The sequence below is a fragment of the Microcaecilia unicolor genome, chromosome 8, assembly GCF_901765095.1.
Source record: "Microcaecilia unicolor chromosome 8, aMicUni1.1, whole genome shotgun sequence".
In the NCBI taxonomy this organism is placed as follows: Eukaryota; Metazoa; Chordata; class Amphibia; order Gymnophiona; family Siphonopidae; genus Microcaecilia; species Microcaecilia unicolor.
Window position 1 is genome coordinate 229,030,505 of NC_044038.1, and position 25,125 is coordinate 229,055,629.

The 25,125-nt window shown below is 43.5% G+C and overlaps 1 protein-coding gene across 1 annotated transcript in view; it reads left to right on the plus strand.

Annotated features, from left to right (window-relative positions):
* Positions 1-16,956, plus strand: part of LOC115476020 (BPI fold-containing family C protein-like) — a 63,663-nt gene extending 46,707 nt beyond the window's left edge. Inside the window, exons 12-16 of the mRNA XM_030212129.1 lie at positions 1,724-1,803; positions 2,779-2,824; positions 4,936-4,999; positions 8,168-8,244; positions 16,243-16,956. Coding sequence (XP_030067989.1) covers positions 1,724-1,803; positions 2,779-2,824; positions 4,936-4,999; positions 8,168-8,244; positions 16,243-16,293 — 318 coding nt within the window. The 3' untranslated portion in view covers positions 16,294-16,956. The remainder of the gene's footprint in view (positions 1-1,723; positions 1,804-2,778; positions 2,825-4,935; positions 5,000-8,167; positions 8,245-16,242) is intronic.
* The last annotated feature ends 8,169 nt before the right edge of the window (positions 16,957-25,125 follow it).

A 25,125-nucleotide genomic window follows, 5' to 3' on the forward strand; every position in this document is an offset into this window, starting at 1 on the left:
CTGGATGGACCATTCAGGTCTTTATCTGCCGTCATTTACTATGTTACTATGAAAAAGTCAATATGTGGGGCGGGGTGAAATTGCATAAAATATATTCACAAACCTTATTAAATCCCGGTTTCATCAAATAGGTTCACCAACTTTACTGAAAAGAGAAACTTAGGGGGGTCCCTTTACTAAGGTGAGCTGAAAAATGGCCTGCGGTAGTGTAGGCGTGTGTTTTGGGCATGCGCAGATCCAATTTTCAGCCTGTCTGTAAAAAAGGCATTTAAAAAATTTTTGCTGAAAATGGACATGTGGCAAAATAAAAATTGGTACGCGTCTATTTTAGATCTGAGACCTTACCGCCCAATTCATGTGTGTAGCTGACGCACGTCAGAAAATAAAAATTGTTTTCCGGATGTGCATAGTGGATGCATGTTAAAAATGAAATTACCAGCCAGGTCACGCGGTGGCCGGGCAGTAACCAAATTGGCACATGTTGAGAGTGTGTAGGCGCCTACGTGGCTTTAGTAAAAGGGTCAGCTGATTCAGCGTCCAGTCCAGCGTTTTTTAGTCACTTATTTTTCTTATAAGTCCGCGTTTGGGTTCCCTGAGGAAGAAATACGAAACGGGACCGTCGGAGTCTACACGCACGACAGATTCGTTAGTGACTCTTCTCCACAAAAGATAAGTTATTTTGTGTTTTTTTGACGTTGTAAAGCTGGAACTATGTGTGACTTGTGTGTGAACTTTCACTTTCACTTAAAAAGATTTTTTGAAGCACACTGAAATAGTATTAATAAATATTAAAAAAAACAAAAAATGACCATTTTTTTTTTTTTTTTTTTTAGTCTACGATGACTTGTTGTGTGTGCAATTAATGATTAAAATTCAATATTGTAGCACTTGTTGAGACTTTTTCCCCCCCTTTTTTTCCTGGACTAAGTTGGACTGATTTGATGTCCTTGTTTTGATATAGACAACACCACTCTGCTTGTTTGGATTTTAGTAAAAGGGTCCCCCTTATTTGTAAGTCCCAGAGAAATTTACCAAGTATATTTTGGGTATTGCAGACAGTGGCATAGCCACAGGTGGGCTTGGGTGGGCCAGGGCCCACCCAATTAGGGCTCAGGCCCACCCAACAGTAGCATATATTTAGTGGTAGCTGGTGGGGATGCCAAGCTCCGCCAGCTGAAGACGTCCCCCTGATGGTAATGAAAACGCTATTCTCCATGATACCGGCACCTGCACATGCTCAGTTTTCAGCGTATGCCTGCTGCAAACTGCCAATGTGGAAAGAAGCGTTTTCTCATCAGCTGAGATATTTTTTTGGTGTGTGTGTGTGTGGGGGGGGGGGGGGGGGGGGGGAGAACACTTGGTGCCCAACCAGTTCTTGCCTAGGCCCACCCAAAATCTGTTTTCTGGCTACGCCCCTGATTGCAGATAGGTGGATTCCCTCAAATCTTGGATAAATCCATTGAATTCTTGAAAATTTTGAACCAGACTGGCTAGGGTTTGAGTCAAACTAGATCTCCCTCCCATCTCTGCCCACATGACTCATCCCTGTGTATCTGTTGTGCAAGGCTCCTGGCTAGCATCATTGCACACCTGCAGGATTATCAGTCTTCCTGGCTCCTCCGAACAAATATTTATCTAAAATTGTGGCATGCTCAGAACCAGGATATTTGGTGTTTGACAACAGCCTTACTGAGATGACTCCTCCTACTCTTATTCCATGCAGGAAAGCAGCATCAGTGCAACCGTGTCTATTTCAGAAGCAAACTCCACATTGAACGTATCCGGTTCTTTAACTCTGAACAGGTAATGGCAGATAAAGGGAACGGACAAAATACATCTCAACTCGCATACCAGTGTTAAACAGTACCTGCAGCAACACCCCTTTCTATTCTTTCCAAAGAGCCAACTTGTTTCAATATAAAGCATATTTGTATTCATTAATCATCACTCAACCACAACAATTATTTAAAAAAAAACAACAACCCTGTGGCACACTGGTAGAATCAGAGATCTAATTCAGTGAGTCCCAAACAGGTAGTTTGTATAAGAGGTCCTTTTACAAAGCGGCAGCAAGCCCAATGCGGTCTTCCCGTGTGCTAATCTGAAGCTGCCGCCAGCCCAACATAGGCGCCAGAGGTAGTTTCAGTCCCAGTGCCTGCCATTTCCCAAGCCGGGAGAAAATAGGCCATATATTTTGGCCCGTCAATAACCCGGTAGTAATAGGGAAGAACCACTTGCTACCTGGTTACCGCCGGGTTAGTGTGAGAGCTCTCACCGTCACCTCAGTGGGTGTCGGTAAGTGCTCCCTGCCACATAGCCAGTTGGAAAGTGAAGTCTTACGGCATTGCCATATCTTTTTTCAGCCTTTTTACCTGCCACTGTGTGGCAAAAACAGCCCCCGCCTGCTAGTGCAGGACCCTTTTTACCGCGGCATGGTAAAAGGACCCCTTTGTATTTAAGATTTATTAATGTATATCATACCTAAAACCTAGGCAGATCTATTGTACAGTGTACTTACTAGATGCAAATTGCTTTATCTGTACGTGAAGTGCTCAGATACTGTATAAATCCTCAAACCTTGGTATTTTACAGTTTCTGAGCTCTTATCACACACTGCTCTGATATAGACCATCAGTGCTAAAATCCTAGTGTCCGGAAATTAATACAAATCATGAAAATGTTGAAAAATATAGCTGCTTTGCTCTTTTATATCTTTTTTTCTCTGAAACTGAAAATAGTGAGCGTAGAAATTTTATCTTGGCTTTATCTTTCTTTTAGCCTTGACCTCAATGTCATATCTAACCAGACCACCACCAACACCAAGGTAAGCGGCAAGTGGGGAAGAAAGAAAAGAAATGATGGAGGAGGAAGACAAAATTAATATTTAAATAAAACCTTTGTGTGACACTAGGGCTTCATGTTGTAAGGTACAGGGAAGTCCGTGATTGCATCTCATTGCGTAAAGCATTGCAATTGCTTTGTGCTGATCCACTTTGAAGCATAGCAGCACCTCTAATATTGAGCAAACTCCTTGACAGTGTCTAGAGAAGGACAAGTCCCTTCTGGTTTAGCACTCCCAAACATTTTGCAAAAAGTTGGCTCCTATGCTTTGAAGGTAATAAATAGAAGTAAAACAATGCAAAAAAAAAGAAATCGAAAACAAGATGATTGTTTGCCCTTTGATAGCTAGTCAAGAAACTTTGTGATCCTTTTACGAAGCTGTGGTATAAGGGGACCTACATTAGCGCCAGCGTGTACTTTTGCCCCCTTTTACTGCAGTGGTAAAAGGTTATTAAAGAACCACTTACTGTGTGGCCATTTCAGGGGGAAGCACCTAACGTCACTTTTTGAGGTGGCAGTAAGGACTCCTGTGCTAACCTGGTGATAACTGGGCAGCATGCAGCTCTGCCCAATTACAGCCAGGTCAACACCGGTGCTACAAAAATAGAAAATATATTTTTTTGTAGCACCGGAAATGGCATGCAGTGGGCAGAGGCGTAGCTTGCTGGGTCGCCAGGGGAGCAGCCGCTCCCCCACATGGACTTCTAATGACTGCTGCACCTATTTTTCATGTGATCTGCTCTTCCCGTGCCTTCAACCTGGCTACGCTTCTGGCACTGCGGGTGGCCCCTTAGGTGCTAACAGTTACATGTGTTTCATATGTGTAAATGTTTAGAAGTCAGCACGTATGCTCATAAATGCCAATATGTTGCTTAAGCATGAATACATGAATACTTTGCATAGTACATATTTGCAAGGGGATATACACATGGGTGAAACATGGGCTGGGCATAGGTGGGGCTCTCACCTCTGTTCCCTCTAAGCTCAGCAGGAGTCCTCCATCCTGCCAGTGGGTGGTGCTGTTTCACTATCACTTTTTCAATAGTGAGGAACAGGCAAGTTCTGCATGATTCCAGGGGACCTGCTGGTCCCTAGAGATTGAAAACACAAAATTGAAGCACCGCCCCCTACTGGTAGCAATACAGTTGGAGGACTCCCACTCAGCTTAGAGGGAACAGTGGTTTCCGCTTAAGTAACTTACATAATGCTATGAGTTATATGTATCCTTGCCACCTTTTGGACACTCGCGTTCAATATACACATCTACAACAGCGCAGGCCATTTCTCAGCGTACTTTAGTAAAAGGACCCCTCAATTTGGGAGACATTCTGGGGGTGCGACCAGTTAAGCCCTGATATTCAGGCTTAGTGGACAAATAAGACCATATAAAAAGCAGGACTATCTTTGTCCGCTAAGCCATAGCCGGTTAAGTCTGAATATCAATTTATTTTATTTTTTGTTACATTTGTACCCCGCACTTTTTCCCACTCATGGCAGGCTCAATGCAGCAGGCAATGGAGGGTTAAGTGACTTGCCCAGAGTCACAAAGAGCTGCCTGTGCTGGGAATCGAACTCAGTTCTTCAGGACCAAAGTCCACCCCCCTAACCACCAGGCCACTCCTCCACTTATGTGCTAGCTGGTGTTGAAAAACCAAAAGAAGATATTCAGTGCCGGTTGCTGGACATAGGCCATCATTGAACATCTGGGTTGAAAGCTCGCAGCGGCCAGTCAAAGCATATTCATTAGGGATATCCTAAAAACCTGACCTTTTTGCAGCCATTGAGGACTGAACATGGGCATCTCTGGTTTTAGTGCATTGGCCTCTTTGACTGCAAACTTGCTTCAACATAGCCATTGGCTGATGAGAAAAACTCACAAAGGCAATTCTGACAACCACAGATCTCAAATGATGTTGACATGAGTTGTTGGCTAGTCGTGGAATGTGCACGATGAATTTTTGAATGTTTTGTTTGCTTTTATATTATGTATGTGATTTTGTAACCCGCTGAGAACCTTGGATCAAGAGGAATAAAATTTTTTAAATAAAATAAAATAATTAAAATAAATTTAAATGCTGCTCTGTTTTGTTACAGGACGAAGAATTAAAGAAATCAATGAAAGAATTCTTAGAAAAGCCACTTATGGAATATTTTAACAGTAAGTAAGGAAAAAAAATCACCAGTGTGATGTAATATGGAATGTGGGAACAGGAAATGGAAGAGGGATAAGGAAGGAAGCTGTCAGTGCTGTCTCCACAGCATCCCAAGTCTCAGTCAGAATCTGGGTTTGGGAATGAGACATTGGGTTTGTATAGCTGCTTGGATTCCATGTAAGTGGTTATAGTGTTGGGTATAAATAATAAATTAATCTAAACCAAACCTAAGTCTTTAGGGCTCCTTTTACCAAGCTGTGGCAAAAGGGGGGCTTTGCATGGCATTGGCGCATGCTTTTGACTCGCACCGAGGCCCCCTATTATCGCAGTAGGTAAAAGGTAGCTCTTTGTTTTCTTTAGGAAACGGCCAAATGCCGTGCGGCCATTTCAGAGGGGAGCCCTTACTGCCACTCACTGAGGTGGTGGTAAGGGCTCCTGTGCTAACCTGGTGGTAACCGAGCAGCGTACAACCATTGGAGCCGACTCTCTGGGTGCTGTGGGTGCTTGAGCACCCCCAATATTGAGAAACATTCCTTATATGTGTTCAGGGAGGAGTCATATCCATTGGGCTTAGCACCCCCAATAATTTTGAAAAGTTGGCTCCTATGCGTACAACACTGCCTGATTGCCACCGGGTACACACTGGTGCTACAAAAATAAATATATGAAGGCGGATAAGATGGCCCGAGTCTGTGCAATGCTCCACACTTTTACGTTGCGTCAGCTTTCTTCATTTTTATTATTTCGGAAGCAGTTGAAGGCTTTGTTGTTTGGTAGAGCCTTTGCGGGTTTATAGGTGAGTGGGGTGGTGGTGGTGGTTTTATTTTGGGTGTCTATGATATCGTTGTATATATATTATTATTTATCTGATTTGTTTGGTTTGCTGTTACCTGCTCAGATGGTTGGATGGGCAAGCTACAAGTTTTGTTAAATAAAGAAATAATCAGCGCTGATAATTGGATGTTAACAACCAATTATCATTAATTAGCTTTTTTTTGTTGTTGTTTTTTAATTTTTTACAATTGCTCATTTTGTGCAGAGCTTTACACAAAGGATTAAGAGAGAGAGAGCCATTTTCCTCAATCCCATGTAATTTATTTCCACTTCTAAAATGTAACAATGCTCCAACTCATTACTTAATTGGCAGCTTTTAAACATGTTGGTTTATAAACCAGCTTATAATCGAAAGTAATTGCCGGCTATTTCCCGACACAAATCGGGATATGGCCAGCGATTTCGCAAAAGCGGCGAAAAGCATATATTCGAAAGCTACGTTTGTGATAGCTTCGCCGCTTTCCCTTCGCCTCGCTGGCGAAAGTTCAAAGGGGCATGTTGGCGGCGAAGCGAAGGCGGGACATGGGCAGGCTTGGGCGTGGCTACCAGATGGCCGGCTTTCGCAGATAATGGAAAAATAAAACCCGGCGATAAGCAGTATTTCGCCGGGTTTACTTGGTCCTTTTATTTTCACGACCAAGCCTCAAAAAGGTGCCCCAACTGACCAGATGACCACCGGAGGGAATGGGGGATGACCTCCCCTTACTCCCCCCAGAGGTCGCCAACCCCCTCCCACACTAAAATTATTAAAATACAAACCTTTTTTGCCAGCCTGTATGCCAGCCTCAAATGTAATACCCAGCACCCAGACAGCAGTATGCAGGTCCCTGGAACAGTTGTTGTTGGTTGCAGTGGACTGCAAAAAGGCAGAGCCAGGCCCATCCCCCCCTACCTGTTCCACTTGTGGTGGGTAATGTTGAGCCCTCCCAAACCCTCCAAAACCCACTGTACCCACATGTAGGTGCCCCCCCTTCAGCCCTTAGGGCTAGGGTAATGGTGCACACTTGTGGGCAGTGGGTTTTGGGGGGGATTTGGGGGACTCAGCACACAAGGGAAGGGTGCTATGCACCTGGAAGCTAATTTGGTTGTTTATAAAAGATGTTTGAAGTGCCCCCTAGGGTGCCCAGTTGGTGTCCTGGCATGTGAGGGGGACCATTGCACTACAAATGCTGGCTCCTCCCACGGCCAAATGCCTTGGATTTCGCCGGGTTTGAGATCGCTGGCAGTTTTTTCCAAACAAAAGTGGCGATCTCAAACCCGGCGAAATCCAAGGCATTTCGCCGGCCCACACCGTATTATCGAAAAAAAAGATGGCCAGCCATCTTTTTTGAAAATACGGTTCTGGCCAGCTGTTGCGCCGCCACCAAAATAGATCGCCGGTGACCTATTTCACCGGCGACGTTCGATTATTCCCCTCAAAATGAGGCAGCTACATGGGGAAATGACGCCATTTACACATGGAAGATGTAAAATCAGCATGGGGCTCATTTTCGAAAGAGAAAACTGTCCAAAAAGCATCATAAAACAGCATTTGGGCGTATTTCTTCTCAAAACCTATTTTGCAGACATTTATCTATGCAATTCATCTGCAGTGCATCCAAATCACAAGGGAGCATGTCAGGGACATTATGGAGGTGGGATTAGGGCAGGCTTAGGGTGTTCCTAAGACTTGATGTTTTATAGCCATAATGAAACAAAATGAAAATGTCTTAGGGCTAAAACTTCAACAATGGCTTGATTTTGCATGTCTTGCACTGGACGTTTTTTTTCCAAAAATGGACAAAAAAGATAAACGCACAGAGCGCAAAATCATCTAGCTAGTGGCTATTTAAAAAAAAAAAAAAACGATAGATTTTTTGTTGTTTCAAAAATGGCTATATTTTCTATTCAGATTTGGGATGTTTAGCGCAAATCGTCCAAAGTCTGACTTAGACATCATATAAAAAATGCTGCTCCATGTCCACATGTTCCATGTGGAAACTTCAGGGTTTGTGCTATTCATTTCTGTAACATGTAAAATGGCATGTGTCAGCAAATGCTCATGCATTCCTGCATACATTGTAGAAAAGTCTCTCTAATTATAATTCAGCATATCCTGACCTAGATATCTAAATTCAGATCTCTATGTTCTATGTGTGCCATGGAGAACTCCAGCACAGAGTTCATTTTAAGTTCATAAGGTAGCACTATGACCTAGAAAGTGTTACAGTGACCAACATATAACATTAATAACCTCAGAAGAGCAGGCATTGAACTTCCGATGGCTGTAAATACATTCATGTATGAAGAAATATCTGCAAAAGTGTGTTTTCTAAGAGTGTTACATTTGTATTTTAAAGGTAAAATGAAGCAAGGGTTCAATTTTACAAATTTTCCCTTTTTAAACCTGGTCAATCCTACTTTGGACACTGGAGAGGTAAGATTTTGAAACCATTTTGGTTTCCAATTTGTGTATATATATATATTGCATTTGTATCCCACATTTTCCCACCTCTTTGCAGGCTCAATGTGGCTTACAATACATCATGGATAGTGGAAATATGTAAGAAAACAGACATTTAGTATTACAGAAGAATCTTGGGTAACATGATAGTGATAAAGCATGATAGTAGTATTACAAGCAAATATTAAAGGACAATTCTGGATATATGTGGAGGAGGTCACATTTGTTGGTTTTGTGGTATGCCTTATTGAAGAGATGGGTCTTCAGTAGTTTGCGGAAGTTATTTAGGTCATAGATCGTTTTTTAAGCTGCGCGGTAGTACGTTCCAGAATTGTGTGCTCATGTAGGAGAAGGTTGACGCATGCGTTAGTTTGTACTTTAGACTTTTGCAGTTGGGGAAGTGAAGATTAAGGAATGTGCGGGATGATTTTTTAGCATTCCTGGATGGTAAATCTGTTAGGTCTGAAATGAGGGCTGGGGCGTCTCCGTGAATGATTTTGTGAACTAGAGTACATATTTTGAACTTGATGCGTTCTTTCAGAGGGAGCCAGTGTAGCTTTTCTCGTAGGGGTTTAGCACTTTCATATTTTGTTTTACCGAATATGAGTCTAGCTGCAGTGTTCTGGGCTGTCTGTAGTTTCTTGATTATTTGCTCTTTGCAGCCAGCGTAGAGTGCGTTGCAGTAGTCTAAATGACTGAGTACCATTGATTGTACCATGTTTCGGAAGACGATCCTTGGGAAGAAAGTTCTTATTCGTTTTAATTTCCACATTGAGTGGAACATCTTCTTGGTAGTGTTTTTCGCGTGATTCTCAAGTGTTATGCGCATGTATATGGAATTAGAGTGGAAGGGAAGGAGATGGAAAATAATGTCAGAAAGAACTAGAATGTTCTCATATGTATAGACTACTTTCCAAAGTGGTGTACAATGGGTAGCAACACAAAATAAAACAAACAAAAATATCAATACACATATATAAAAAAAACAATAAAACAAACAAGATTGATTTCATTCCCCATAATAAAATCCGCAGACCAACATAATAGTAAAGGAGACTTATAGGACTGGATTCAATAAATGGTACTTAAAATTCAGTGTTCAAAAAATCAGCAGTGAACGGTATGATACAATAGGAATTCCAGGATGGGCGATCAGGTTTGGGCATGAGGAGTTACATCGACGGAAAGCAGGTGCAAATCCTGGCATACAAGCCGGGAGCGAATCCACACTAAACACTGGACGCATCTTAAGGGAATGCCCCTGACCCGTCCATGTCCCTCCCATCGTTACGCCCCCTTTGCAGATCCACGTGGAACACAGACATTATTCTATAAATGGGTACTTAACAGCATTTTTCTGCAGATCTGCCATTTCAGCCCCATTTTGGTGCTTTGCATCGGGTAGAATGCTTTTCCACACCGAAAACATGGCAAAGGTGTAATGCCTAAGGTTAGTCACCATATATAGAGTTCCCTTGATATTGTTCAATAGCTATCAGCTTTAAAAAAAAGAGATCACCCACGTCCTAAGTTTCTTCTGGAATCTCAAACAATCCAGTTCCTGCCTCAATCCTACGTAAGGTTTGTTCTATTGGGAGAGGGGACACACTGAGAAGAATCTTAAATGAATATTCACCTTTTTCATATATGTCAATGATGGTACCACAGTTTGAGCACCCAGACTAGATCTTAGCTCTCTCCCACCCAGGTAATTATCATTCCAACTTCATGAGCAATTTTGTGAGTCATTATCTTGTTAGGTAGAAAAGGGTCCTATAAATTATCTTAAATTGCATTCAAGCTTTAAAAGGTGACCATTGTAATGACCTTAAAAAAGGAAGTGGCCAAGATCAGTCTAGGAATCCTTAGAGTCACCCTGGGCCATAACATTTTATACTACTTGTAGAGGTTGGTAATGTTTTTCTGCCAAACAGAAATAACAACCTTTGCAATCATCTAAGGGACCCTTTTACAAAGTAGTGATAAGTCCAATACGGGCTTACGGCATGCTATTCTGGAGCTAATGCCAGCTCAATGTGGGTGCTGGTGGTAGCTTCAGCCCATCACGTGCCATTTCCCGCACTAGCAGAAATATTAAAAAAATATTTCTGCAGGTGCTAACTCTGCGATAATCAGGCAGTGCCACATACTACTCGGTTATGCTGGGTTAGCGTGGGAGCCCTTAACACCAATGAGTGGTGTTAAGTGCTCCCCCACCCCTGCATGGCCATGTGGTAAGTGAAATCTTACCGCATGACCATATCATTTTTCGGCCTTTTTATCCGCTGCGGTAAAAATGGCCTCAGTGCGCAGCAAAAATGACTCCTGCTGCTAGCAGAGGGCCCTTGTTTAAAAAAAAATTTGTAGAAGATTTATTGAGTTTGAGAATGACAATTCAAATACAAATTGAATGCAGCAAAATACAAAAGAGAGTTACAATCCTGTATAGACAAATTTGTGTTGCAAATATGTCTAATTCGATAGAACATACTGACAAGGCTCTCCCAATACAGAAGTTAGTTAACAAAGTTCTCCTAGTATTTATAACAAGGTTTTCTCCCTTTAAACCCTCCCCCTCTCCCTTCAAACACCCCACGCATCCCGTGATTCATCATGAACAGTGTGACACAAAAGGATCCCAAATAGCTTCCCACTTGGACAAAGTTTTATGATGTTTGGACCAGAGCCTCTCCATCTCGCAAATATACCACAGCTTGTTCAACCACTGAGCCAGTGAAGGAACAATGTGCCGCTAAAGTAACCCTAGCAGCAGACATGGCATGACAGACCAATAATGATTGTGATGTAGTGAGACCAGGAGGTTTTTTAGGGAATAGAAAAAAATCAGGAGACCATGCAGCATTTATTTATTTATTTGTAGCATTTGTATCCCACATTTTCCCACCAATTTGCAGGCTCAATGTGGCTCACAGAGTAATGTTATGATATAGTCATTACATGATAATAGATACAATCGATAATAAGCTAAAGGTAGGTGAGGATTTAGATGGAAAGGTGTTAGGTAAGGTCGTGTGAGAGGTGTTTTTTGATGCACCTGAGTGGTTTAGGAGTGATTTGTGTCATTAAGGATGTCTTTCGTAGGCTTTGTTGAAGAGATGTGTCTTCAGAGATTTGCGAAAGCTGGTTAGATTGTCCATGGTTTTCAAGGCCGTGGGTAGTGCGTTCCATATCTGTGTGCTTTTGTACGCAAAGGTAGTGGCATATGACTGTTTGTATTTAATTCCTTTACAGCTGGGGAAGTTCAGATTGAGGAATTTGCGGGCCGATCTTTTGGCGTTTCTGGGCGGTAGGTCCACTAGGTTTAGCATGTAGAGTGGGGCATCTGCGTGAATGATTTTGTGTACGTTCGTGCAGATCTTGAACTCAATTCGTTCCTTGAGCGGGAGCCAGTGCAGTTTCTCTCTTAGGGGCTTCGCACTTTCGTATTTAGGTTTTCCAAAAATGAGTCTGGCTGCGGTATTCTGGGCTGTTTGGAGTTTTTTAATGGTCTGTTCTTTACAGCCTGCATACAGAGCGTTACAATAGTCCAAGTGACTTATCACTAATGACTGTACTAGGGTGCGGAACATGTTTCTTGGGAAAAACGGTTTTATTCTTTTGAGTTTCCACATCGAGTAGAACATTTTTTTCGTTGTATTCCTCACGTGGGTATCGAGTGTGAGGTTTCGATTAATAGTAACTCCAAGAATTTTCAGATTTTCTGAAATAGGAAGTGTACAGTATGGTCTGGTTATGGTGGGGTAGTTGTTTGTGTTATATTGGGAAGTGAGGACTAGACATTGAGTTTTTGCTGCGTTAAGTTTTAACTGGAATGAGTCCGCCTAAGAGTGCATGATTTGGAGGCTCTGGTTGATCTCGTTAGTTATTTTGTTTAAATCACTTTTGAACGGGATGTAGATCGTGACATCATCAGCATATATGTAGGGGTTAAGGTTTTGATTGGCTAGAAGTTTGGCTAGTGGTATCATCATTAGGTTGAAAATAGTTGATGAAAGGGGGGATCCTTGAGGAACTCCACATTCTGGTGTCCAAGGTGGTGATCTGTCAGTTTTCGTTGTTACTTGGTAGGATCTGGTGGTGAGGAATCCTTCAAACCATTTGAGAACTGGGCCTCCGATTCCGAAGTATTCTAATAGGTGTAGTAATATTCCATGATCCACCATGTCGAAAGCACTAGACATGTCGAATTGTAGTACGAGTATGTTCTTGCCGGTTGCAATTGTTTTCTTGAATGAATTCATTGCAGACACTAGTACAGTTTCAGTGCTATGATTTGATCGAAATCCTGATTGAGACTCATGTAGAACTGAGTGTTTGGTTAGGTATTCCGTGAGTTGTTTCGTCACTATACCTTCCATCAATTTTGTTATAAGCATGGTAAAAGGACCCCTTAATAAAGTGAAACATAATTGTTCTGAATAAATTATCACTGTACATCCACTTTTGGACGTATTTTAATTTGAAAAAAAAAGCTGTCTTGCAAAAAGTTATCACCTGCAAAACTTGTGTTTCCATCAACAACTAGGAATCTAAGGGCTCCTTTTATAAAGCCGTAGTACTGATTCCCACGCAGCAAATGCAACAAAGCCCGTAGGAATTGAATGGGCTTTGTCGCATTTGCAGTGCCGGGAATCACTACCTCAGCTCTGTAAAAGGAGCCCTAAATGAGCTGGAGAAAGACCTAGATCTAGAGTAATCTGTGAGAAGACAATCAGGGATTATTCCCTAAGGGGGTCTTTTACAAAGGCACGTTAGCATTTTTAGCGTGTTCCAGAGGTGTTCCTAGGTCAGCTGCCACCCGGGGCGGATCGCATTTGCGCACGCCCCCCCCCCCCCCCCCGGGTGCAGCACAACACTCCCCTGGCGCAATGACACCCCCCCCCCGGCGCATCAAGCCCCCCCCCCCGGGTGCATTCTTGGCTGCTGGAGGATGCAGAAGTAACCTGTTCCAGGGCAGAGGGAGCAGGGAACCAGTGGAGCCGACAGGCACATGGCTGCTGTCTGCACCCTCCAGCAGCGTTCACCAGGGGCGGACTGCCCCCACCGCCCTTGCTACGCCACTGGCGTGTTCTAATAATTAGCGCACACTAAACCCTAGTGACACCCATAGGAATATATAGGCATCTCTAGGGGCCCTTTTACTAAGCCGTGTAAGCAGGTATGCATGTCCTACGTGCATCAATTTTGAACTATCACCCAGCTACCGCGTGGCCAGGGCGGTAATTTCATTTTTGACGTGCATTCACTATCCTGCTTATAATCGAACGAGAAAAACGCCCAAGTTCCGACCTAAATCGGGAGATGGACGTTTATCTCACAAAAACGAATAAAGCGGTATAATCGAAAGCCGAACTTGGACGTTTTCAACTGCACTCCGTCGCGGATGCGGACAAAGTTGACGGGGGCGTGTCGGAGGCATGGTGAAGGCGGAACTGGGGCGTGGTTATCACCCGAACAGAGATGGGCGCCTTTCGCCGATAATGGAAAATAAGTATGCGTTTGTAGCTAGAATTTAGGGCACTTTTCCTGGACCCTGTTTTTTCACGAATAAGGCCCCAAAAAGTGCCCTAAATGACCAGATTACCACCAGAGGGAGTCGGGGATGACCTCCCCTGACTCCCCCAGTGGTCACTAACCCCCTCCCACCACAAAAAAATGATGTTTCACAACTTTTTATTTTCACCCTCAAATGTCATACCCTCCTCCCAGGCAGCAGTATGCAGGTCCCTGGAGCAGTTGTTAGGGGGTGCAGTGGACGTCAGGCAGGTGGACCCAGGCCCATCCCCCCCCTACCTGTTACAATTGTGCTGCTTAATGCTTAGTCGTCCAACCCCCCCAAACCCACTGTACCCACATGTAGGTGCCCCCCTTCACCCCTTAGGGCTATAGTAATGGTGTAGACTTGTGGGCAGTGGGTTTTGAGGGGGATTTGGGGGGCTCAACACACAAGGGAAGGGTGCTATGCACCTGGGAGCTCTTTTACCTTTTTTTTTGTTTTTGTAAAAGTGCCCCCTAGGGTGCCCGGTTGGTGTCCTGGCATGTGAGGGGGACCAGTGCACTACGAATCCTGGCCCCTCCCATGAACAAATGCCTTGGATTTATTCGTTTTTGAGCTGGGCGCTTTCATTTTCCATTATCGCTGAAAAGCAAAAACGCCCAGCTCACACATTGTCGAATAAAACATGGACGTCTATTTTTTTGCGAAAATACGGTTCAGTCCGCCCCTTCACGGACCCGTTCTCGGAGATAAATGCCCATGGAGATAGGCGTTTCTGTTTGATTATGCCCCTCTATGTGCGCCGAAAAATATTTTTTATTTTCCGGCACACAGTGCTAACCGGGCAGTAATTGGCATTGTACACACACTGACAATTACTGTCCGGTTAACACGTGAGACCTTACCGCTAGGTCAATGGGGGGGTGGTAAGGTCTCAGGCCCAAAATGGACACGCGCCAATTTTTATTTTGCCGCATGTCTATTTTTGGCCCCCACAAAGAGGCCTTTTCTTGCAGGCATGCTGATAAATGGACCTGTGTGTGCCCAAAACACACGTCCACACCAGCATAGGCCATTTTCAGCGCATCTTAGTAAAAAGACCCCCTAGTGTTTAGTGCACACATATTTAATGCATGTGCTAACGATGTTAGAGCGCCTTTGTTAAAGGGGCCCTTATTGCCTTGCTCACAGAAAAAAAGGTAGTATCAAATTATGAAATGAAATAAAATAGCCATGATGACCATGATAAAGGCTGAGCCCTGGTGCCCTTGGCCTGGATTGGCCGCTGTCGTGGACAGGATGCTGGGCTCGATGGACCCTTGGTCTTTTCCTAGTGTGGCATTACTTATGTACTTATGAGCTTAGTAGGCTTGATATATTTTTAAAGGAGAAACAAAACAATGCTGTAGTACATGATCTTTTTAGACATCACAGGCAACTTTTTCATGGAGACTGCAACAAAAATAAAAAAAGAGGATGTAGACAAAGGGACCAGGAAGACATAAGTACATAAATATTGCCATCCTGGGAAAGACCAAAGGTCAATCGAGCCCAGCATCCTGTTTCCAACAGTGGCCAACCCAGGTCACAAATACCCGGCAAGATCCCAAAAATGTGCAAAACATTTTATACTGCTTATCCCAGAAATAGTGGATTTTCTCCGAGTCCATTTAATAACGGTCTATGGACTTTTCCTTTAGGAAGCCGTCCAAACCATTTTTAAACTCCGCTAAGCTAACCGCCTTTACCACATTCTCTGACAACGAATTCCAGAGTTTAATTACACGTTGAGTGAAAAAACATTTTCTCTGAGTCGTTTTAAATTTACTACGTTGTAGCTTCATCGCATGCCCCCTAGTCCTAGTATTTTTGGAACATGTGAACAGAGGCTTCACATCTACCCGTTCAACTCCACTCATTATTTTATAGACCTCTATCATATCACCCCTCAGTCACCTTTTCTCCAAGCTGAAGAACCCTAGCCGCTTTAGCCTTTCCTCATAGGACTATTGTAGAAACACTTCAAAATAAAGACTGAGATGGAAAAATGATCAAGGTCCATATTTTTCAAAAATTGAGTTAGTGATGTCACATAGGGAATGCCTACAGATATTAATATTAGTATAGTTCTGAGGAAGAACATTAGAAATACTTTTTAAACAATACCTCTCAATATGCATAATACAGTCTTTAAAACTTTGGAACTTTGGAATAATTTTTCTCAGAATTCCAACTTTTGGACATTGATTATTCTTCCTTCTTAGTCTTCAGATGTGTGGAAGAAAACTAGTTGTTTTTTTTTTTTCAAAATATACTGTTATTATATTTTGGAAATATAAGTAGAAGAGTACAAAAAGAGCCAAATCTGAATCTACAATGATATAGGCATATGAAAAACAAAAATAAAATGAGCTTCAAACGCAAAGTATAACAATGTGTTTCTTTTCTCTCAGAAATCCATACAGATCAACACAGATGCTGAATATAACACTACAACATGGTAAATGTTTCTCCCTGGGGAGGATACAGAGAGTGTGAAAACGAGATCAAGCCCTATAATGTTTCTCAAAGTTGAACAGAAGACTGCATTCTGTCAGAACGCCCAATTCTACCACAACTAGCTCATACTTGTTAACAATGTAATGCTCTACTGACTTGTTCAAGAAAATTCATTAAGATCACATAACCATTGATTCTTAACAACTATGGAAATGTCAACATTGCAATGCTAAGGATGATATCTGCATGCTATAATTTCGATTAATACTTTCGAAGGTCTATAAAAGTACTTAAGTTAAATGAGTTGACATGGTCGATCTAGGTGCACGATTCACAGCAGAGTTAATCAGATAAATGATCTTCCATAAACGAGGTTGCCATCAACCAAAGGTCAGTTCAGAGGCTGATCCAGTCTTGGGCTTGCTGCATGGCATGAAGGGATACGTAACCCTATGTTTCTTAGGAAAATTTGAATTACAACTCTATTGGGTCCTTTTACTAAGTTGTGGTAATCACCAATGCCTGTTTACTTCTGCTTAAAGGAAGCCTTTTACTAAGCTGCGGTAAAAAGTGGACTATGCAAGTATGGACATGTGAAATTGGCACGTGCTGGGCCATTTTTTACCATGGCAGGTAAAAGGCCTTTTATAAATGGGGCAGTAAATGGCCGTGTGCTAATATTAAAAGTAGAGCTATTTACTGCCTGAGCCCTTACCACCACCTATTTAATTGACGGCAAGGGCTTACACGCTACTTATGCGGTAATCAGGCAGTGGGGTAGGGTCTCCACTGAGTGGGATGAACGCTAAATCCCACAGGATAAAGATGCACAAAAACAAAGTGGGAAGTGGACGAATGACTTCAGGACATAAGAGACTAAGATGGTATTCAGGGAGTAAACTTTATTGTAGACTTGACACGTTGTTAAAGAAAGAGGCAACTTGTCGTTTCACTATACTTGAGCTCCATGATCTTAGAGGTCCTTTTTGAGACCAAAAAGCATTGGGTAGTTCTTTGTTAGACTTCTTTGTGTATTACCCAAGACGGACCCAAGGCACAATTTCATTAGACTCCTGAGGCAGGCCTGTAGCCGAAACACAGTACTGTGTTGAGTCTACAATAAAGTTTACTCCCTGAATACCATCTTAGTCTCTATGTCCTGAAGTCATTGGTCCACTTCCCACTTTGTATTCAGGCAGTGCACATCAATGTGGCCAAACTGCCAATTACCACTGGGAACACCCCCGTGGTAGAAAATAGAAAATGATCTTTACCGTGGCAAACAGTGATTACCAACTTCAAAACTACTGCCAGGTGTCCATTCTACCTCAGCGGTAGGGTCGATTTGGCATGTGCTACCCATGCATTAGCTACTGCAGCTTAATAAAAGGGCCCCAAAATGCCTCACCGTGGCATTACAGATGGCACACAGCAATTTTGGCATCAACGTGTGCTTCCCACGTGCTAAAAAATGGATGTTATTTGTTAGTGCTGGGGTGGGTCTGGGGGCGGGGAATAGTTGTGCTCTACACTAATCAGTTAGCGCAGCTACATTGCCATATAATAACTGATTAGCATATGGTTAGATCATGAGCCCTTACTGCCTACAAAATAGATAGCAGTAGGGGCTCATGCACTATTGGCCATGCGCTAATGGGAAAATTAACGAATGGCCATTAATTGAAAAAGAGGAAATTCAGCCATTTTATCCATGCAGTAAAAATGGCCTTAGCGAGTGGGAATGACCCCTATAAGCATACACTATGGCCACTTTTTACAGTAGTTTGGTAAAAGGGCCCCTATGTATGCAATGAGGCAACAGCAGAACCCAGTTTTTTTTAGGGTTGATCTGGGTGAGGTGGCAACTCTAGGTTTAGATGATGGAAGACCTACGATGGTTCTAGGATTTCTGTCTGCTAATAGCTCTTTACATGATCTTGGGGAGAAATCGTTTATCTCTCTGTGCTGCTGTGAGTCAAAAATACCTCAGTCGCATTTCCCAGTTATCAATAGAAATCAAACAAAATAAAACATGGAAAAGAAAATAAGATGATACCTTTTGTATTGGACATAACTTAATACATTTCTTGATTAGCTTTCGAAGGTTGCCCTTCTTCGTCAGATCGGAAATAAGCAAATGTGCTAGCTGACAGTGTATATAAGTGAAAACATTCAAGCATTACTATGACAGTCTGACAGGGTGGGAGGATGGGGGTGGGTCGGAAGTATGCATGGGGACATCAAAGCATTTCATTGATATTCTAACAGGATGGGTGTGGATAGGTGAGGGGTGGGGTGATCAACAGAGACATACAGCTTTATGGTTTATAATGGGCTAGGAACCCCAGGTCCTTGTTAAGTCCTTTCTGTTGGGTGTTAAAATATTCAATCATTCTGACTTCAAAGGTCTTACGTTCTTGTATGGTTTTAAAGTTACACGGCTACCACACTCCTCTACGATCTGAGGAAGAAGGGCAACCTTCGAAAGCTAATCAAGAAATGTATTAGGTTATGTCCAATAAAAAAGGTATCATCTTATTTTCTTTTCCATGTTTTATTTTGTTTGATTTCTATTGATAACCTTTAAGAGTGGACTAACACGGCTACCACACTCCTCTACTTAAGATTTCCTAGTTATAAATTTAAAAGAAGTTCTTTATGCTATTCACGTATTAATAGAAGCAGTCCGTACATGCTGATGTCTGGAATAAGAACAGATTCTGCTAAGCATTGCCTTCTACGATATTCTGCATATCAGAGTGAAATGTCATTAGTTTATCATGTTAGACACAATCACATTTGCAGTGATGGTTGTGGAGGAGGGGGAGGATGGTAATTAGAGAGAGGAAGCTGGTGCATTCCTCAGTTGTGTAACTAAAATTTTGCTGATTTTAATAATAAAACTATCTATTGTCTTGTAAATGATGACTGGGTTCATGAATTACAGTCGAAAAAAACATTGTTTTCCAAAGATGAAAAAAGTCAACGGATGACACCAAAGTAGTTTTGTGATGTTACATGAACTTCAGGACATATTCTCTAGGGATGGACTTTCATTTGCAATGAGATGGGAAATGGTGATGACATATCCCTTGTTGCTGAATGTCATTTCTAAACAAAAACGAGCAGAAAAACACAAAAAATGAATGTTTTATTGTTTGCAAATAGAAGCACACACTCTTTCAAGAGAATACACAATGTTTACAAAGACGATACTAATTGTGCATGCGTGAACTGTTGCATATGTGCGAACCACTGTACACCTGTGCATAGGGGTGAGTTCTATATATGAAGCCTAAACAATCGGCAATGGAAAAAGACATGCTTAAAGTTAGGCACGGTTTAGAGAATACCGCTTAAGCGCAGGGGTCGCGTCTAAATCTAGGTGCCTTCATTTGCACCCATGAAATGTGCTGCAAATGGCGGCACCTAAATGTTAGCGCATTGCCCCATTGTGCATGCAACGTAAATCCATACCTGCGCGCCATCCCAAAATGCCCATGACCTTCACATTTCAGTAACTCCTTTTTGGAAAACACATAAAATTTAGGTGTGGATCCTGCGCCTAATCTTCCATGCCAATTACTGGCAATTATTGCTTGTTAAAAAGTCAATTATTGGCACTAATTGGTTCATTATTCAATTAAGTTGTGTGGGGCAAGTTGGATATGTGCTCAAATTGAGGGGCCCTTTTACTAAACCGCATAGCCACTTATGCATGTCCTATGCATCTCGATTTTGAACTACCCCCTGGTTATCACATGGCCTGGGCAATAATTTCATTTGTCTGTGTATCTGCTATGTGCATAGCAAAATTTTCCAGCACGCAGCGCTAACCAGGCAGTAATCAGCATTGTATGTGTGCTGACAATCACCACCTGGTTAACACATGAGACCTTACTGCTAAGTCAATGGGTGGCGGTAAGGTTTCAGACCCAAAATGGATGTGCACCAATTTCATGTTGCCACACATCCATTTTTAGCCAAAAAAAGGCCTTTTTTGCAGGTGTGCTGAAAAATGGACATACGCTCATCCAATACACGTGTCCAGACCAGCACAGGCCATTTTTCGGCACACCGAAGTAAAAGGACCCTTTGTACCAGTGACAATCCTAGGTCGGCTGCCACCCGAGGTGGATTGCCGATGCGCACCCCACCCCCCGGGTGCAGCATGACCGCCCCCTGGCGCAATGACACCCCCCCCCCCCACGGGTGCATTCTTGGCTGCTTAGAGCAGCCGTGCGGCTCTCGGCTCCGCTGGCTCCCTGCTCTGGGGCAGAGGGAGCAGGGAACCAGCGGAACCGACAGGCACGCAGCTGCTCTCCGCACCCTCCAGCGGCGTGCACCTGGGGAAGGACTGCCCCCCACCGCCCTGCCCTTGGTACGCCACTGCCTTCTACACACAATTTTTGATGACTTTTAAAGAGTTAGGGGGATTGTATGAATGCTTGCATATTGCACCCTCTCAGAAATAGTGCACCCTCAACGAGACAAAAAAAAAAAATGATCAATGAAACTGAATAATGAAAAAAAGAAGCATAACTGGTCCTTCAAGATAGAGACGAACAAGAGTCCTTTATGCTGAAAGACCCAACATGAGCCGTGTTGCGGCATAACAATGCCTGCCTCAGGGGTTCAAAATCACAAAACTCTTAAAAGTACAGAAAAAGGAAACACTGGTGAAAGCAGGTTCCTTTCAGTAGTAAGGTGTCCGAAAGAAATGCTAGCACATCTTGTCAAGTTTCTGCCAAATGATAAAAAACAACACAAAGCAACATTTTCCTGGCTGCTTATCCCAAATATTCTCTTTATATTTGATCAGGTCAATATTCAAAGCCAAATATCCATATTGCAGCAGCTGCTACACAGATATTGACATTGGCTGGTACTATCTGTGGACATTTAGCAGTACTTGATTCAGATTATAAATTGGACCTCGTCTCCCTATCTTCTCACTCATCCCCAGTCTTTTCTTCTCCATCTCTCCTATACCATATCCCTTTCTATCCCTAGTCCTTTTGTTATCCTATCTCTGTCTATCTTCCCATATCCAATTCATTTATTTAACATAGTAACATAGTAGATGGTGGCAGAAAAAGACCTGCACGGTCCATCCAGTCTGCCCAACAAGATAAACTCATATGTGCTACTTTTTGTGTATACCTTACCTTGATTTGTACCTGTCCTTTTCAGGGCACAGACCGTATAAGTCTGCCCAGCACTATCCCCGCCTCCCAACCACCAGCCCCGCCTCCCACCACCGGTTCTGGCACAGACCGTATAAGTCTGCCCAGCACTATCCCCGCCTCCCAACCACCCGCCCCGCCTCCCACCACCGGCTCTGGCACAGACCGTATAAGTCTTACTACTATTATGATTATTCAGGTTTGTACTATTTCTCCTTACAAGACTTTGTTATTCTAGTTACAATGTAAGCCGCATTGAACCTGCCGTGTGTGGGAAAGCGCGGGGTACAAATGTAATAAATAAATACTATCCGGATATTCATGCAGATCGCCTTGGCAGTATCCGTACAGTGTCAGGCAGGTGTGGGCAGAGCAAGGAAGGAGCTGCAAGTTTTTTTGGGCAAAGCTTGGGCCACCCATCATGCAGGTATAGGCAACCTCCTAAAACAGCAGCTTCTAGGGGGTGGCGCAGCTGCAGTCAAAACAAAACAACAGGTTCTGATAACCACACAAACCGCAGCAGGGAGAGTGGGCGGTTTGTGACTAGCCCATTAATTGAAGGGGTTGCAAGGCTGAAGGTTTTCTGGGGTTCCTATTACCCCCTGTATCAGTCCTGTTATCCAGAGAGTAGTGATATTCAGTACATTATCCACAGTGTGTTTTTTCTAGCAAAAAAGGTTCCGGTACTCAAATGATACGCCACCCTTCAGAAGTGGGGTGATCACTGAAGGACCCACCCCATAATAGCCAGGCCCCCTGCAACCAGTCACAAAATCTATGACAAGACAGAATTGGTGTGTAGAGCCTGAGATCTATGATTAAAACTTGGGGACATGGGTCAATTTTAGCAGGCAATGGAAAAGGTGCCGATATTCAGTACCCCTAAGAACCCCATCAAAAAGCCCTGATTATCCAGATCATTTGTTGTTGTTCTAAAGTTGTTTGGATATTTATCTGGAAAGCAGACTGAATATCACTGCTCTCCAGATAGCTCTGACAGCTGATGTACTGCACATATACCAGCCGATATTCAGCCAGTTTTGGTCAGCTGTATCCGGCTGTATTCATGGATATTCAATGCCAGGCCATATCCGGGCACCAGTAATATCTGGTTCAAGGTTGGTTGGTAAAGCTTATGTGGTTAAGTGCAATATTCAGTCCTTAACCACATAAGCTGAACTGCTTAAAGTTAGGACAGCTGTTTATGCAGGCAATTTAAGCGATTATCTTATATGATCAAGGGCTGAATATTGGCATTTAACCATTTAAGTGTCAACTCCACCCCATGAATGCCCACAAGTTGCGCTAGCCACGGATATCAGCAGCGCTAACTGGTTACGTGCTGCTTAATATTCGCAGCTAGCAATGGGCAAGTGATTTAAGTGGGTGGGCGTAAATTGCTTTCAATGTAATCTGGAAAATATATTCAGCACCGCTCACAATCCAGATGCTGGCTCTGAAAATATTATTTAGATGTCATGTCTAGCATTCAAAAATGCTGACCACAAGGTTTAAATATCAATCCAGATCATTTTTTTTAACTCAGTGTAAATTCTATAATGGCAATTGCACGTGGAAAAAGGAGGTGATGATGCACCTGGAGAAACTTCATTTAGAAAATTGTGTACAATTCTGGAGACCACACCTTCAAAAAGATATAAATCAGGATGGAGTCGGTCTAGAGGGTGGCAACTAAGGTGGTCAGTGGTCTTCATCATAGACGGTATGGCAGTAGCGTAGCCAGACCTCAATTTTTGGGTGGGCCTGGGGGTGGACTGGGTGGGCATGACCCACATATTTCCTCTCTGTCCATCCCCTTCCCGTAAAGATAAATACCTGGGCTGGCGGGGATCTCCGGGCCCTGCCAGCTGAAGAATCTTCTGGAGGCCCCCAAGGCTTGAGAAGTCTCATCCCTGCGCCAGTCACCAGCGTGGCGGGAAGCAGCGTTCAGCAGCGTTGCCTGCGTGCCTGCCTGCCTTTTAAAATAATTTGTCTCCCCAGGCTCCTCTGCATTTACTTCTTCGCCCGTCGCAAAGCGCTGCCGTTCACACAGGCAGCTCCACTCCCCTTTGCCACGTCCATCCGGCCCTATCTGATCCACTTCCTGTAGTGGATATGTAGGGCCAGATGGACGCGGCAAAGGGGAGCGGAGCTGCCTGTGCGAACGGCAGCGCTTTGCGATGGGCGAAGAAGTAAATGCAGCGGAGCCTGGGGAGACAAATTATTTTAAAAGGCAGGCAGGCAACGCTGCTGAATGCTGCTTCCCGGACCCGGCGGAGCCACGGGAGAAAAGGCAGCGACAGCAGCAGGATGTTGGATGGGCGGGCCTGGAGGGAAAGTGGCTGGGCCTGGGCCCGTCCAGGCCTGCCCGTGGCTACGCCCCTGTGGTATGGACTTAAACATTTCAATATGTATACTTTGGAAGAAAGGTGGGAGAATTTAGATGGAAACATTTAAATATGTCCATCACACAAATGCACAGGAAGCGACTCTCTTTCAACTGAAAAGAAGCTCTGGAACGAGGGGGCATAGGATGAAGGTGAAAGAGGACAGACTCAGAAGTAACCTGAGGAAATACTTCTTCTCAGAGAGGGTGGCAAATTCATGGAACTGCTGGAGATGAAAACAGTATCTGAATTCAAGAGAGTTTGGGACACATACATAGGGTGGAGGAGTGGCCTAGTGGCTAGAGCACCGGTCTTGCAACCCAGAGGTGGCCAGTTCAAATCCCATTGCTGCTGTTTGTGATCTTGGGCAAGTCACTTAACCCTCCCTTGCCTCAGGTGCAAACTTAGATTGTGAGCCCTCCTGGGACAGAGACACATCCAGTGTATCTAAATGTAACTCACCTTGAGCTACTACTGAAAACAGTAAGAGCAAAATCTAAATACTTATTGCATTTGTATCCCACCTATTTGTAGGCTCAAAGTGGCTTACAGAGTATGGTTATGACATAGTCATTTCGTGTTAACAGGTACATTTCTTACAGTTTGACTGTTGGTAAGAGAAGATAAGCATAGTCGTTTCATGATGACAAGTACCATTTAAAGATTGGGTAGGGGAGGATAGGCGGTAAGTGTTAGGTAAGTTAGAGGTGAGCTGTGGTAATTGTGTGATTTGTTGAAGTAGTTTGTAGGCTATGTAATTTCCTTGTAGGCCTTTTGGAAGAGATGAGTCTCTAAGGTCTCTAAGGGAGTGTTAGGGAGAGTAGATGGCATGGATGGGCAGACTGGATGGGCCATATGGCCTTTATCTGCATACATTTTTCTATGCGTCTATATAACTGCTGTTATAGGGTACAAGTTTATGTCTGCAGTTACCTGCATAACTTTCAGCGTAAACACTTATCGCCAGTGGCGTAGCCAGACCCAGTATTTTGGATGGGCCCGAGCTAACTTGGATGGGCCCTCCCATGGCACAGCATGGCACTCCACAGCTACCCCCCTCCCCCCTCCCCAGAGATATTTTTAAAACTTATAGATTTTTTTTTTAAACCTAACAAATATCAACATCTCTTCTCTTCCGTGGCATCCTGGCATCTGCCCGCCCGTCACTGAATCCCATCCCTCCCTAGTGTACCTTACAGGCGTCCCCGGCGCCTGCAGTGATTCAATTATCGCTGCCTGCCCCAGCCCTGCAGGCTTCCATCGG